Source organism: Aptenodytes patagonicus, chromosome 6 (assembly GCF_965638725.1).
Source record: "Aptenodytes patagonicus chromosome 6, bAptPat1.pri.cur, whole genome shotgun sequence".
Taxonomy (NCBI): domain Eukaryota; kingdom Metazoa; phylum Chordata; class Aves; order Sphenisciformes; family Spheniscidae; genus Aptenodytes; species Aptenodytes patagonicus.
The window spans coordinates 6,040,575-6,053,590 of NC_134954.1; the positions used below are offsets into that span (position 1 = coordinate 6,040,575).

General features: G+C 37.9%; 1 protein-coding gene across 1 annotated transcript in view; it reads right to left on the reverse strand.

The window, feature by feature from the left end:
• Positions 1–13,016, reverse strand: part of DNER (delta/notch like EGF repeat containing) — a 139,932-nt gene that overhangs the window by 69,117 nt on the left and 57,799 nt on the right. Inside the window, exons 3-4 of the mRNA XM_076340939.1 lie at positions 3,584–3,678; positions 463–629 (exon numbers count right to left, since the gene is read on the reverse strand). Of these exons, the coding sequence (XP_076197054.1) occupies positions 463–629; positions 3,584–3,678 (262 nt within the window). The remainder of the gene's footprint in view (positions 1–462; positions 630–3,583; positions 3,679–13,016) is intronic.

The window sequence follows — 13,016 nt, forward strand, 5'->3', positions numbered from 1 at the left end:
AAAAGTAGTGCAAGTAAACTGTTAGAAGATCAGATTTCCTATTATATTTTAATATATTTTTTCAAGTTTACTGTGCACAGGCTCAAGCTTCTTTACAAAGTACCCCATGATACAATATCTAACAAAGAAACGCCTCAAACATTCAGAGTTATTTACTGTAGCATTTACCAAAAGCTTTACAGTTGACTAAAAATAGAACATATAAAATAACCTTGCATCACCTAAAGGTATCGGGCAAAGATCATCATCTAGATTTTAAAGTGAATGGGGCCACCTTTGTAAGAATTCAGTGTACCTCTTGTCTGCTTTGAATGAACCAACGTCTAAAACATGGTCCAAATATCACATCTGGATCTTTCAGCAGCACTTAAATTAAGGGAATTACCTCTTTGTTTCTCTAAATGTTGGGTAAACCATCGGCTGTCACCTAGAGGTGATACACAAAGTCAGCATGTTACTCACCAATGAAGTAGTTGTTTCCTAACGCAAGCATTTCTTCAGAAAGAACAAGTCCACCCAGTGCCTGGAGAAGAGTGACGCTTCTGCCATCAATAAGTGAACACTGTTTAAATCCAGTGGTTGTGACCTTCCATAGCAGGATAAGAGAAGCAGTAGCATCTTGCCTTATTCTAAGACAAGAAATGATAAGAATATTTACACTGAGGGAAATTGGTGTTATTAGGAAGTACATCACTGCAGAACAAAAGCTTATCAACAAAGAAGGAAAACTTAAATGTAGCAAGTATGGAATCAGGAAAAGGCCTGAAGGTTTTCAGCATGTCCACAAAAATAAAAAATGCTTCAATAGTAAGATTTGCATAATAGCATGTGTAATAGCAGATTTAATCATAGAGCTTCATTTTCTAATACTTGAATGGACACCATCTTAGTGTCCAAGAAGAGTTTAGCATAAACATTGCATAATAGTAAAGCATCCTTATTCAGTCCTTCTCTTTATGCCTTTTTGAATGGTACCTCTGTTCCACATCTACAACGCCATCATTTTCTGCAGCTGAAGTACATCCAGCCCTCTTTTACCGAAGAACATTCAATGTTCGTTCAATACAGGGAGACGGATCCTGGTAGAAATCCTCATTTGTTTGACATACCAGATCAAAGGTTCAGAACAGTTTATTCTTGTAAATCAAATGAGTCATGTAATGCTCCCAAGGTCACTGAGTCCACGGTGCCTTCCTGAATATTGACAGATTGGGTAAAGTAGTATCTACAACTGCATATTTGGGCCCCTCACTACAAGAAGGACGTCGAGGTGCTGGAGCGTGTCCAGAAGAAGGGCAACAAAGCTGGTGAAGGCTCTGGAGAACAAGTCTTATGAGGAGCGGCTGAGGGAACTGGGGTTGTTTAGCCTGGAGAAGAGGAGGCTGAGGGGAGACCTCATCGCTCTCTACAACTCCCTGAAAGGAGGTTGTAGCGAGGTGGGGGTCGGTCTCTTCTCCCAAGTAACAAGCAATAGGACGAGAGGAAACGGCCTCAAGTTGCGCCAGGGGAGGTTTAGATTGGACGTGAGGAAAAATGTCTTTACTGAAAGAGTGGTGAAACATTGGGACAGGCTGCCCAGGGAAGGGGTTGAGTCCCCATCCCTGGAGGTATTTAAAAGACGAGTAGATGAGGCACTTAGGGACATGGTTTAGTGGGTGGTGGTGTTGGGTCGACGGTTGGACTCGATGATCTTAGAGGTCTTTTCCAACCTCAATGATTCTATGATTCTATGATTCTATATATACTGTCGGCTCCACTAGGGAGCACTGTATCTATGTCAGTGTTTCTTTCCTCTCAGGATACTTTTTTCCCTACTCACCTCCACAAAGAAAAAATAAAAACCTGCCATGTTTCTGGCAAGTTCCCAAATATTTGCATTAATTTCCTCTGAAGGAATCCCAAATGAGTTTGAACAATCCTCCAAAAATTCAAACACAACTGCATCCAACTGCTGAGAACTGATAATTCTCTCCTGCTGAAAACAGGCCTCCAAATACCCAGAGATGAAGTTCTGTTCCACAATTTCCTGTACTGAAATTGTTTCAATCCTGCTAAAAACACAAGGCAGTTTCTCCCTTGTCACTTCTTACTTGAGTTCAAAAGAAGAAATGCAAAGTTTTGTGATCATGTTTGACACAAGTTGGAAAAATGCTGCAACTAGACATCATAAGAAGCAAATTTTTGACAGTATTTTGGGTCCTCTTTAAGAACAACCCCCATCGCTACCCCCAAAGCTGACCATCTCACTTTTAGAACAGGATAGCAACTAGTTTCACGGTTTAGGTCACACTTGACGATCAAAACAAAATAGAATTATTAAACTGAAATTCTTTTCCTTTCATAGATAGCCATTGAACCAGAGATGTTACTTGGGCCTTTAACACAGGAAATACAATAAAATAAAGATCGATATTGACCTGCATTAATCTACCCAGATATAAAACACTTCTAAAGATATACAGTGTAAAAAATGGCCAAAAATGACTGTGTACTCTGCAACCTCCTTTAAAACGGGGTCCCTCCATGAAGGGTCTTAAATACAGCTGTAGAACCCACAAACGCCAGCCTATTCCTGACTTCAAGAAAAGACACTTGTTTGCTTACAGATTCCAGCCAGCCAGAGCATCCACACTCACAGATCTCTTCCTGACTTAGGCTTAACGCTCATGAATGAGCACGATTCAAAGTCCCGTGGGAAGAGTAGGACAGCTCCCACGTTTAACAGTTACTGCTCCAAACTGTCTGCAGCTTGTCTGCTTGCATCAGTTTGTTTTCTCCTGCGAGCATGGCCTTTTTTAACTGAAAGCTGGGATTCTGAAAGATAAGATGACAGTATGAGAAAAGTAGGCTATTTTGGGAAAATCGAAGTCTAAAATTGCAGTAAAGCTGTGAGCCAGAGAACTACGTTGGCAGATTTTTATTTGAAATAAAATTTCCAATAAGAAAATGCCTCATCCCAGCTGACAGAACCAGATCTTTCTAGGAAGTCAGGTTCTGTTAATTAAAAATAATAAAACTTTTGTTTTTTTCAATTTGATTGCAAAAGCATGAGTTGGAAAAGTGAGTAACACAGAATAAATTCAAATTTTTGAGAAATGTCGTTTGTAGGACATACACAAAGATTTCACAGCTAATGATGACACCCAAAGCAATAATCCAGAAACCAAATACGAATGCACAAAATACATGCATTTATGTAGTCAACGATAACACTTTCTACCAGCAAGTGCATCTTGAGATTAAAGGGGGAAAAAAAGCGTTCACTGCATGAAGGAGAAAGCAAATGTCGTATCTTCTCCAAACTGACATCTTCAACACGTCTGCCCTAATTTCTAATACATTCTGATAGCCCAGAGATAGTTTACATGCTTACCTCTCCTAAAACGTTAAATATGTGGGAAAAATTATATCAAGCAATGAGCTGTCATGGCACTGCTAGATGTCTGAAGCCTGTCTGAAGTTCTTTCATATACTTTTAGCCATTTGACGAATCTGCCTATCTGAAAAACTGTTGTCTAAAATATCCAGACAAATTAAAATAAAAGCATTTTTCTATTTCATCACTTATGACAAATATTCTTACTTTATTGATGTATTCTGTGGAACTTCAAAGGAGATAAGCCGGCCTCCAGCAGAGGTATTGGAACTGGCATTTCCACAAGCCACATCTGGGGTTATCTGAAAATAAAAATAGTTTTATTTAACTCTAAACCAGAAAATCTGACCAAAAAAAACATGAAAGACTTTTTTAAAAATAACACTAATAGTCCAGCAGTCATCTTTTAAAACTCATCAGGATGGACTAAAACATTCACCAAAACATTTATGCTATCGACAAATGTTCTGAAAATTGACATAACCATCCTTTTAGGTTTTTGTTTTAAGAAAAACTTCCTGCACTTAAGTGTGAACTTCTAAAGGCATCTTCCTTTAAAAGTGATCATGTTTAGAAAAAGGTGAATAGACTTCTGGTCTTTTAAAATAATAAATAAAGCTCTAACGTTTGCCACATCCAAGAAATACTGCATCATTAATTTAGGTGATCTTGGAGGATTTATAATAGCAAACACTGATATTGTCTTTCTACTAAACATTAAAATATGTTTTTTTCCAAACACAGATTACTTTAAAATAATACTCTCCCACTTGCCCGTTACTATTCTTTCCAAGTAAAAGTTGCTTGGACAAACAGTGCTTTCAGATGGAAAAATATTATGTGCAGAGTTGAGAGCGAAAGGATGTATTTGCCAAATCTGTGATGCCTCGTAGGCACAGAAATCAGTTACTGTATTAACTAGATCAAGACACCATACAGGATGCCATACAACACAGAGGAATCACAGATGGACTCCTTAATTATTCATATCTTGTAAAGCAGTAATTTCATAAAGGCAGTTTGAAAACCATTAGCGTTTCCAATGATACCTTTATTTCAAATAAGTAATATTTTATGTGGCATAATTGAGTCTTTCTATTGCCTACATTAACATCATCAGCAGTTTTAACTAAGTAGTTCTCAGGTATCTTCATCTTTTTACGTCAACCTTACTGGCAAAGTGAAAATGCAACCTGACACACTTCTGTGAATTAATCATCCATCAAAGAAAAAGCCAGAATCGAATTTCTAAATTTAAGTAAAATTCAAATTCATATCTTAAACATTACTGTGAAACACCTGTGAAAACGTGAACAACAGAAGTCCAGCATATGATGCAAGTAATAATTTTTAGGAGACTCAGAGTTGATTTTGACTCAGGCAAGACAGATACTCAGTATTCACATGTCCCAAAAATGTCTAGATTACTCGATTCGTTGTTGAATTCTCTGGCACATATAATATGAATACATGTAGTTTATGAAAATAAAGTGAGATGCAATTTTATTGTATTTGTTCAAATAAATTTTGAAAAAAGATAATATATCCATTACAATTTTTCAATCTTGGAAGTGAAAATTATGGAGCTAACGTTCAAAGCACAATGAATCCAAAATTAGTTTGGCTAACACTCTTCTTTTTCTATTTGCCAACAGTTAGACTTGCATTTTCTTTGAGAATCTATGCGCCTACTGGAACAAAGGAAAAAAAAATGAAATCAACATCTCTTTTCTCACACAGTCTTACACTACATCCAAAAATACACTCACTTTTAAAGTATTTATATAGTTTTACAATTTCATGCATCTATTATCTTGGAACACAAGGGGGGGGAAATATAATTTAAGTATTTCATTTACCTTACTATTCAATATTAGAAGTTTGTGAAGTAAAGGGTATTGATTTCTTTGAAACTCAAATAAAAAAAAGACAAAAAATTAAAGAAGCAAGAGCTGAACAAAGTGGCTGCATAACAAAAGCTGAGATTTAACCTTGTGAAAATAGAAAAAAAAAACAAACCAAAAAGACTTTGGTTTGCAAATGCACCAGAATTAAGGATTACTCAGCATGAAAAGCACACATAGGAAATATTTCAATGGTAATCAGAAGAGCAAAATGCAAAATGTAGGATTTTGACTCTTCTGTTAAGAGATCTGTAATGTTTGATGTCTTTCTCTATCTAGGAACTCCATTTGGAATTGGCCCTGACTTCGTGCTCTATGAATCTGATCAAACAATCGTCTAAACCAGTAGGACACTAAAAATGGGATTTTACAAAAGCTGAAATTTGATTTTTTTTTTTTTTTAAATATTAAAAAACCTGGTACTTGGATCAGACAAAAAACACAGGAAGAAGCAGCAGCTCTCATAAGAAGCAAAAAATGGTTCCAGCAGTGTCCTATTTCAGACAAATACCATGGAGACCAAAATAACAGCTTTGACACCTGAATTAGGAAACAAATTACACAGTTTTTCCACAGCTGTGGGAAATTTGTATAAAGATTTTTAAGTATGTCTCTTTCCTGTCTTAACAGAGCTCTCTGCAAAACTGGAAGATTGAAGAATGAGGACAAAGAAGACCAATACATTACACTAAGAAAGGACACTCAGAAGAGGAAAATAATCTGTAAGTCTCACTCTCAAAAAAAAAAAAAAAAAAAAAGGCTGCTAGAACTGGTAGGAGATTTCCAGAACCCACTGGAAAATATACCTAAATGATTTTCAGAAGGTAAAATAAAGAGCATTCCTATCCTAATTCCTCTTTAAAATTTAAAAAGTGAGATGGCTAAAGTAAAAAATACAAACAGACCATCTAAAGTCATTTAAAGACAATCTTAAAAAAAATTACATATGTTTACTTATGATTAACATTACATATGATGCAATGACATCAAACTCTTCCAAAATTCCCCTGAAGCATTCAATGGCACAGAACCTTTAAGCCAGCAAGGAAGCTTCTTGGGGGACAGACTTACAGATACAACACAAATGATGCAGCTACTTTAAAAACAGTCACCAAAGAAAACAAAATCTTCATGTACCAGCCAGAGCCTAAAGCATGTTTAGGAGCTGCTTACAAAGATAAGCTCCTACATCAGCACTTCAATGTATTACTTTGAGTTTAAAATGCTTAAATATCAAGTTGCTGACAGGAAATACAGAATTCCTCTTTACATACGTGTTCCATAGGTTTGCATCTAAGTCACGTTCTTGTTTTTCAAAAGAGAACGTAACATATAAAAACTACATTTCTGCTTCAAATGTTTTAACAGCGCTAACGTTCTAAGTCTGTACATGGGTAAAGGAAGAGCATCATTTGAGAAAGCAAGAGTGACATCTCCAGAAGAGTACCTATTCCTACAATCTCTACCTGGACCTTAACAAGACAGCAATGACTTGGCTAGAAGATTACCTTACCAGGCCATAGCGGTAGTACAGATGAGATTGCAAAGGAGATCAGGTGTGGTACCTGAGAAGAGAGCAACAGACTGTTCTTCCATATCACAACTTCTCTGAAAAAATTAAATGGTGTGAATTGTACAGATACTCTCCTGCCTTACACACCAACCAGAATAATGAGATATACACTTAATTCATCAAGTGCTGAAATACACACGTAAATCCCAAGGTAATATTTTTACATGAGCGACTTTATTACTTTGATAAATTAAGTGTACTAGCCTTTAATTCAATGAGGCTAAGAAAAAATAACATACAGACTCCAAGTCTACATTTATGCTAGGATGCATATACGCAGCCTCTCACTACTAGAAAGTAGTTCTCTGAAGATATTTGTTGTATATGAAATTTCATAGTATGTTTCTTGGAAAGCTGACCAGACATTTCTAATTCTACAAGGCCTTATCAACACGGGCAGACTAATCCTGAGCAGTGCAAAATACAGCCATTCTGCTGCCGTGATACGTTTGCATTTCTTTTGTATCTCAACCCCCTGAGTTTAAAGAATTGCAGAAGGCTTTTACTTCTTGCAAAACATGCCACGCTTTCCTCAAACTTAAAAGTGGTCTGTACGTGGAATGACCAAATTCACATTAGTCTTAGCAATTCCTCACTACCCTATTAAAAAGACATTAATGAGTATTTCTGAAAACTAACAGATACTTCCAAACACTGGAAGAGGCTGCCCGGGTATCTTGTGGACTCTCCATCCTTGGAGGTATTTAAGAGTCAAGTGAATGCAGTTCTGAGCAACCCGCTTTAGTTGACCCTGCTTTGAGCAAGGGGGTTGGACTAGACAATCTCCAGAGGTCCCTTCCAACCTCACCTACACTGTGATTCTGTGAGTAAAAATTCACCCCATGAACCAGTTGCCTACTGAGTCTTTCCTGTAAATTGCCATTGTATCTTCAGTGATATCACGGCTTTCACAAAACCCCACTCCAACCTACAATAAGAGTGCTTCATTTTGAAAATATCCCCAAAGGTTACACAACTAAGTATGTGCGCATGTGCGTGCACACTCACGCGCGCACAGACACCTGTGTATTTTTAATTGACGCCTTCCTCCTGTGCTAGCTGTAAAGGTTCTCTTTGGTTAATCTCTCGCCTTCCCATTTCAAAAAGCCATTCTCCTGTTTTTACCTCCTAATGGGGCAACAGAGAAATCTGCACGGTCTTGCAGCCAAAGCAAAGTGGGGCAAATTAGTCTGGAATTAAACAGAATACACGAACGCACACATCATTCCTGAACTAAACAAAAGAAAAATACAAACTCATCTTACAGAAAAGATCGGTGTTTAAAAGAAAAAAGCTCTACGCTTAAAAATTTAAACATATTTGAAAAGACATTATGTTAATGGCAAGAGTATGAAAACGAGTTCATTGAGAAAAACAAGGCTATGTTCTGGGGTGGTCTCCCATGAAAACCGACATGGTCATTAAGAAAGATAACCTTTCATTTCTTCAAGTAGGACAGAAGCTGTCACGATGAATGCTTTATGAGGAATGCTCTTGCAAATGCTAACTCTTTCAAATCTTCTTCCAAGGGATTACGTATTAACTTTCAATTCAATAAAGCAAGTTTCATAACATGCAGTTTTGCCTTTTCTGAACATATAACTACTTTTCCATCAGGATAAGGCCTGCAGGATTTCTTCTTTTCCAACCCTCTAAGGGTGGCAAGAGGTATCTCTTATTTTCTAAGAAATATAACATGTTTGTCAGCCTTCCTTATGCAAGGGAAAAATAATATGCAAGAGAAATGAAATAGGTTAGATCCTGACTATAAGATCTTGTACAGCAGTCTGCAAAGAATTAAAAAGGGAAAAGAGAAGTAGGAACATAAAAAGCAATATAATAGAACTGTAAGAGGAGGATCAATTACTATCTTCTTGTAGTCAAGATGCTAAGCAATAAACCAGGATCATTTCTGGCACAGAAATCCCATTCAGACAGAATAAAATTATAGAAGAAAAGCAGTTCCCTTGCCCTGTAGCATGGAACTACTGCTTCTGAAAATCTAGTGTCACAGAGCTTAACCTCCACATGAGTGTTTTTGTTTCTACCCTCCAGAGTTTCATATGGGACAATCCTTGAAAGAAAACCAGAACAGAACGAAAATAAAGGCTTACTTCTAACAAATCTCACCAGTGGGAGAGAAAAGCAAAAGTGTTTAGAGTAGGAGTAGTGCCTCTCTGAAGAGCGCCAATGGAAGACTGACAGACTGCATCCAAAAACAGTATCAAATGAAGAAGGCTTGCCAGTTATTGTAGCACTGACACGTGATGTAAGGAAGGCTGCGTATCCACCCAGCGAATTCTGTCACTGGCGGTTTGTGTTTCTTTGCTCATCTGAGCAAAAGCCACTTTGTGGAGTCAGCCATCGCACTGCCGAGAGGATCCAGTGCACTCTGATGCATGGCAATCCTCTAGATAACACTATTAAAACTTTGCATTTCTGTCACGGGTTAAACAGTGCCAACATTACAGCGAGGGGTAGATGCTTCAGCAGGCACAGTAGGTTATCTTACACAATGACACTTTCTCCGATACATTACCTGGGTAATCACATTAGCCAGATGCTTTCTTGTCTCAAGCTGGCCACCAAAATCAATGTCAACTTCATTAAATCTGACAATCAGTCTGTACTGGTTTTGGCTGGGATAGAGTTAATTTTCTTCACAGTAGCTTGCATGGGGCTCTGTTTCAGATTTGTGATGAAAACAGTGTTGGTAACACAGGGATGTTTTAGTTATTGCTGAGCAGTGCTGACACACAGTCAAGGCCTTTTCTGCTTCTCAGACTGCCCTGCCAGCAAGTAGGCTGGGGGCGCACAACAAGTTTGGGGGGACACAGTGGGACAGCTGACCCCAACTGATCAAAGGGACATCCCATACCATATGACGTCATGCTCAGCAATAAATCTAGGGGGGGTGGAAGCTGGCCAGGGCTGCTGCTGCTCAGAGACTGGCTGGGCATCAGTCAGTTGGTGGTGAGCCATTGGGGTTTTTTGCATCACTTGTTTTTCTTTGTTTTGTTTGGGTTTTTTCTTTTTCTCCCTTTTTTTAATTATTAAACTCTCTTTATCTCAACCCACGAGTTTTCGCACTTCTACCCTTCCAATTCTCTCCCCCATCCCACTGGGTGGGGGAGTAAGCAAGCAGCTGCGTGGGGCTGAGCTGCCTACCCCCTGGTTAAACCATGACACAGTAATTCAACAAATATTACTTCCTTGAACAAATAATGGTCATTTCTTATTCCAGAGTGTACAGAGCTGTTCTGAATAATAAAGGTAAACACTGTGGAAACATTCAAATCGTCACATGCAGTGTATGAGCTCAGGCCACTGGAGACCAAGCTAGGATGTAAACTTCAACCAAAGTCTGTCAAGTCAGCCATAGATACTTCTACACCAAGCTGTCTATCAGAATGGTGTTTGTACAGAAAGTTCCATACACAAATATTGTAGAGGAGAGATTTAGTGAAGTTACAGATTTTTCCTAGAAGAAAGTTAAGATTATTCCAGCAAATTCTATGTTTCCTTCATTTGTTTGTATGATATCTTTTTCTAAAAGCAAAAGAAAAATAATAAAGGCTTCCAAAACTAACTTATGTACAGGTATAAGAAGAGCCATCCTAAATCAAACCAAAAGTATACATAGTCCAGTACTTTAACTTCAACAGCAATCATAAGAGGGAATGGCAAGAAAATAGGATAAGAAAAGGGCCAGCACATTTCCTCCAGCCTCCACCCATTTCCATGTCAAAGATTTTCCTAAGCTGTCATTTCTCAGGATGGAGTTTCTATGTATTTAGCAACCTCAAACGGATCTCTCCTCCATGATTCTGTTCAGCCTCCTCCCGCACCCATAGCATACTTTGGCAAAAAATGCATGAACATTTAGCAACACATAAAGCAGTCAAAGATTCAAAGGTCTCTGTTTCAAGCAGAATTATTCCTTAAGCATATTCCATTGCTGCAGAGCAGGAGCACTCTCTTTCAGGATTTTCCACCTGACCCAGCCATACTCCTTTTAAAGGCTTATAGTTCACTAAGAACGCACGTAAAACAAATGCTGTTCCCATTGCAAGGGGAATTACAAGTTTATTGTAGCCTCTAATCACTAGTTCCAGAACCTTGAATCTGAGCAGTGGTATGGCAGTATAAATACAAGGTTAGACTAAGACTCACATGCGTAGCATTCTAATTCCTGGCTGCGCACCTGGCAAATCACTCTACTACTCTGTGCTTCAGTGTCTCCATCTGTAAAACGTGAATAACGCCGCTGATTTCCTTTGAAAAAAATTTGAGAGCTATTAAGGAAAAGTAAGATATAAGAGTATGGTACTGCTATTCTTACAGTTGATTTTGTACACAGAAACCTTTGTTGGATCTGTTAGTTGAGTAGGACTAATGAGATGGCTTCTTTTTTCTTCTGTTATTGGATAATATATATCTTTTCTACACTGTAACACAAAAGATCATTGAACTGGGGAAATGTGGATTGCTAGTTGTATCTCTCTTGCAAGTGGAACAAGTTAGTTGCCCAAAGTAGGGAAAAAAAGTTCTCTTTCAACAGCTGAGCACAAAGATAAATTCCTATTATACTAAAGAAACCAACAGACAGGAATATTTTTTCTCTCAGTGATCTGTGTTTGTAGCTCTTAATCCGCATATCAGGAAAAGACTAATATCTTATAGCAAGAGCTCTCTAAGAAATGAAACTGTATCCAAAGACATCTGTATGTTGTCTACTGGTGCAGACACTACCGAGAAGGTTCAGTCAAGCAAGCACTGCCAAGTACATCCCTAGTATCTAAGGAATTCAGAAAAAATGTCCAACTGTAACTATACATCGTGTCTCTCAGGCAGTTTACTTCTCTCAGGTGTTCATTTTTTCAGTTCCCAAAACTTCCTGAAAAAGCTTCCATGGAAACTTCATCCTTGCAAGACAGTAAGAGCCTTCATTTGGAGAGATTCTGGCAAAATTTCTCTCTGAGCAGACAGACAAAAGAGTATGAAGAACATTAGTTCACTTGCAGTATCAGTATAGAATAATGTGACAAACAGGCTGATCTGGAAGATTAAAAAAAAAAAAAACAAACCCACCACAACCCCAACAACATAATAATAGCAGCCTTTGTTGCCTCTGAATCTCAAGGAAGATCAAAACAGTAGATTTTTGCAATACAAAACCTACAGCTACTTCATTTTTTTCCTTTTAAGAGGGCAAAAAAGGATGGAGCTTTGCAAAGCTTTTAAAGCTATGCGGAAAGGTAGTATTTTCCTGCTTAACACTTAACTCTTTACTCTTGAAGCCTCCGCCAAAGAGGCTTTGGAACAGAGATCAGGCAAATCAACTCTCTTTTGTTTAATATAGATCAGAGACGATGTCTGGAATCAGCAACTGAAATCTCTTTCTTTCGGATAAGCATCTCTCTCACTGTGAATTCCAAAGAACAGCAGGTCATTATGCTACACTAGAAAGACTGTGAAAAATACAAGACCCATCACAATATATTAAAAACATATCAACACAAGTAATTTCATAATAGGTTAACAAGTAATTTCCATGTCAGTGCTAATAATGCAATCGCAATTGATAACCTATCTGTATTTCTCAGGTAAGAGAAGACACGCGGAAGGGTGAATTTCAGCTATACCCGCTTGTGAATGATCTGTTTGGCCGAAATGCTTAGTGAATCGACTTAAAATGCAAACCAGGCAGCAACGTTACTTATACAATACCAGACCACAGATTAAGGAAGACACACGAGGGAAATCTGGTACAGAGAAGTGCGTGCCCTTAATTGATCAGGACATATGGAGCACCCATGCAGAGATGACACTGCATTTAAACTAAGTAATAAAAGCAGGGCATTGTTTGTTTCTGCTTCAGTGCTTTCTCCAAACTCCATACTTGGTGCCTGACATATGTTCTACTGTAAAATAATAGGTATGGGGAGATGGAATTCCAGGAAATAAAGCTCTGTTCTCCAGACATTGCCCACCAGAACTCCCACTGAAATGGGATACTGCCCTATACCTACTTGTACCTCAAATATAATCTGAGAGCCAAAACACATCAAACATATATTTTACATAGGTTAATTTTACTTTCAAAATTTGATTTAAATAAATGTTACAGTAAAAACATGAACAAATTTGTTTGGGCTAGCAA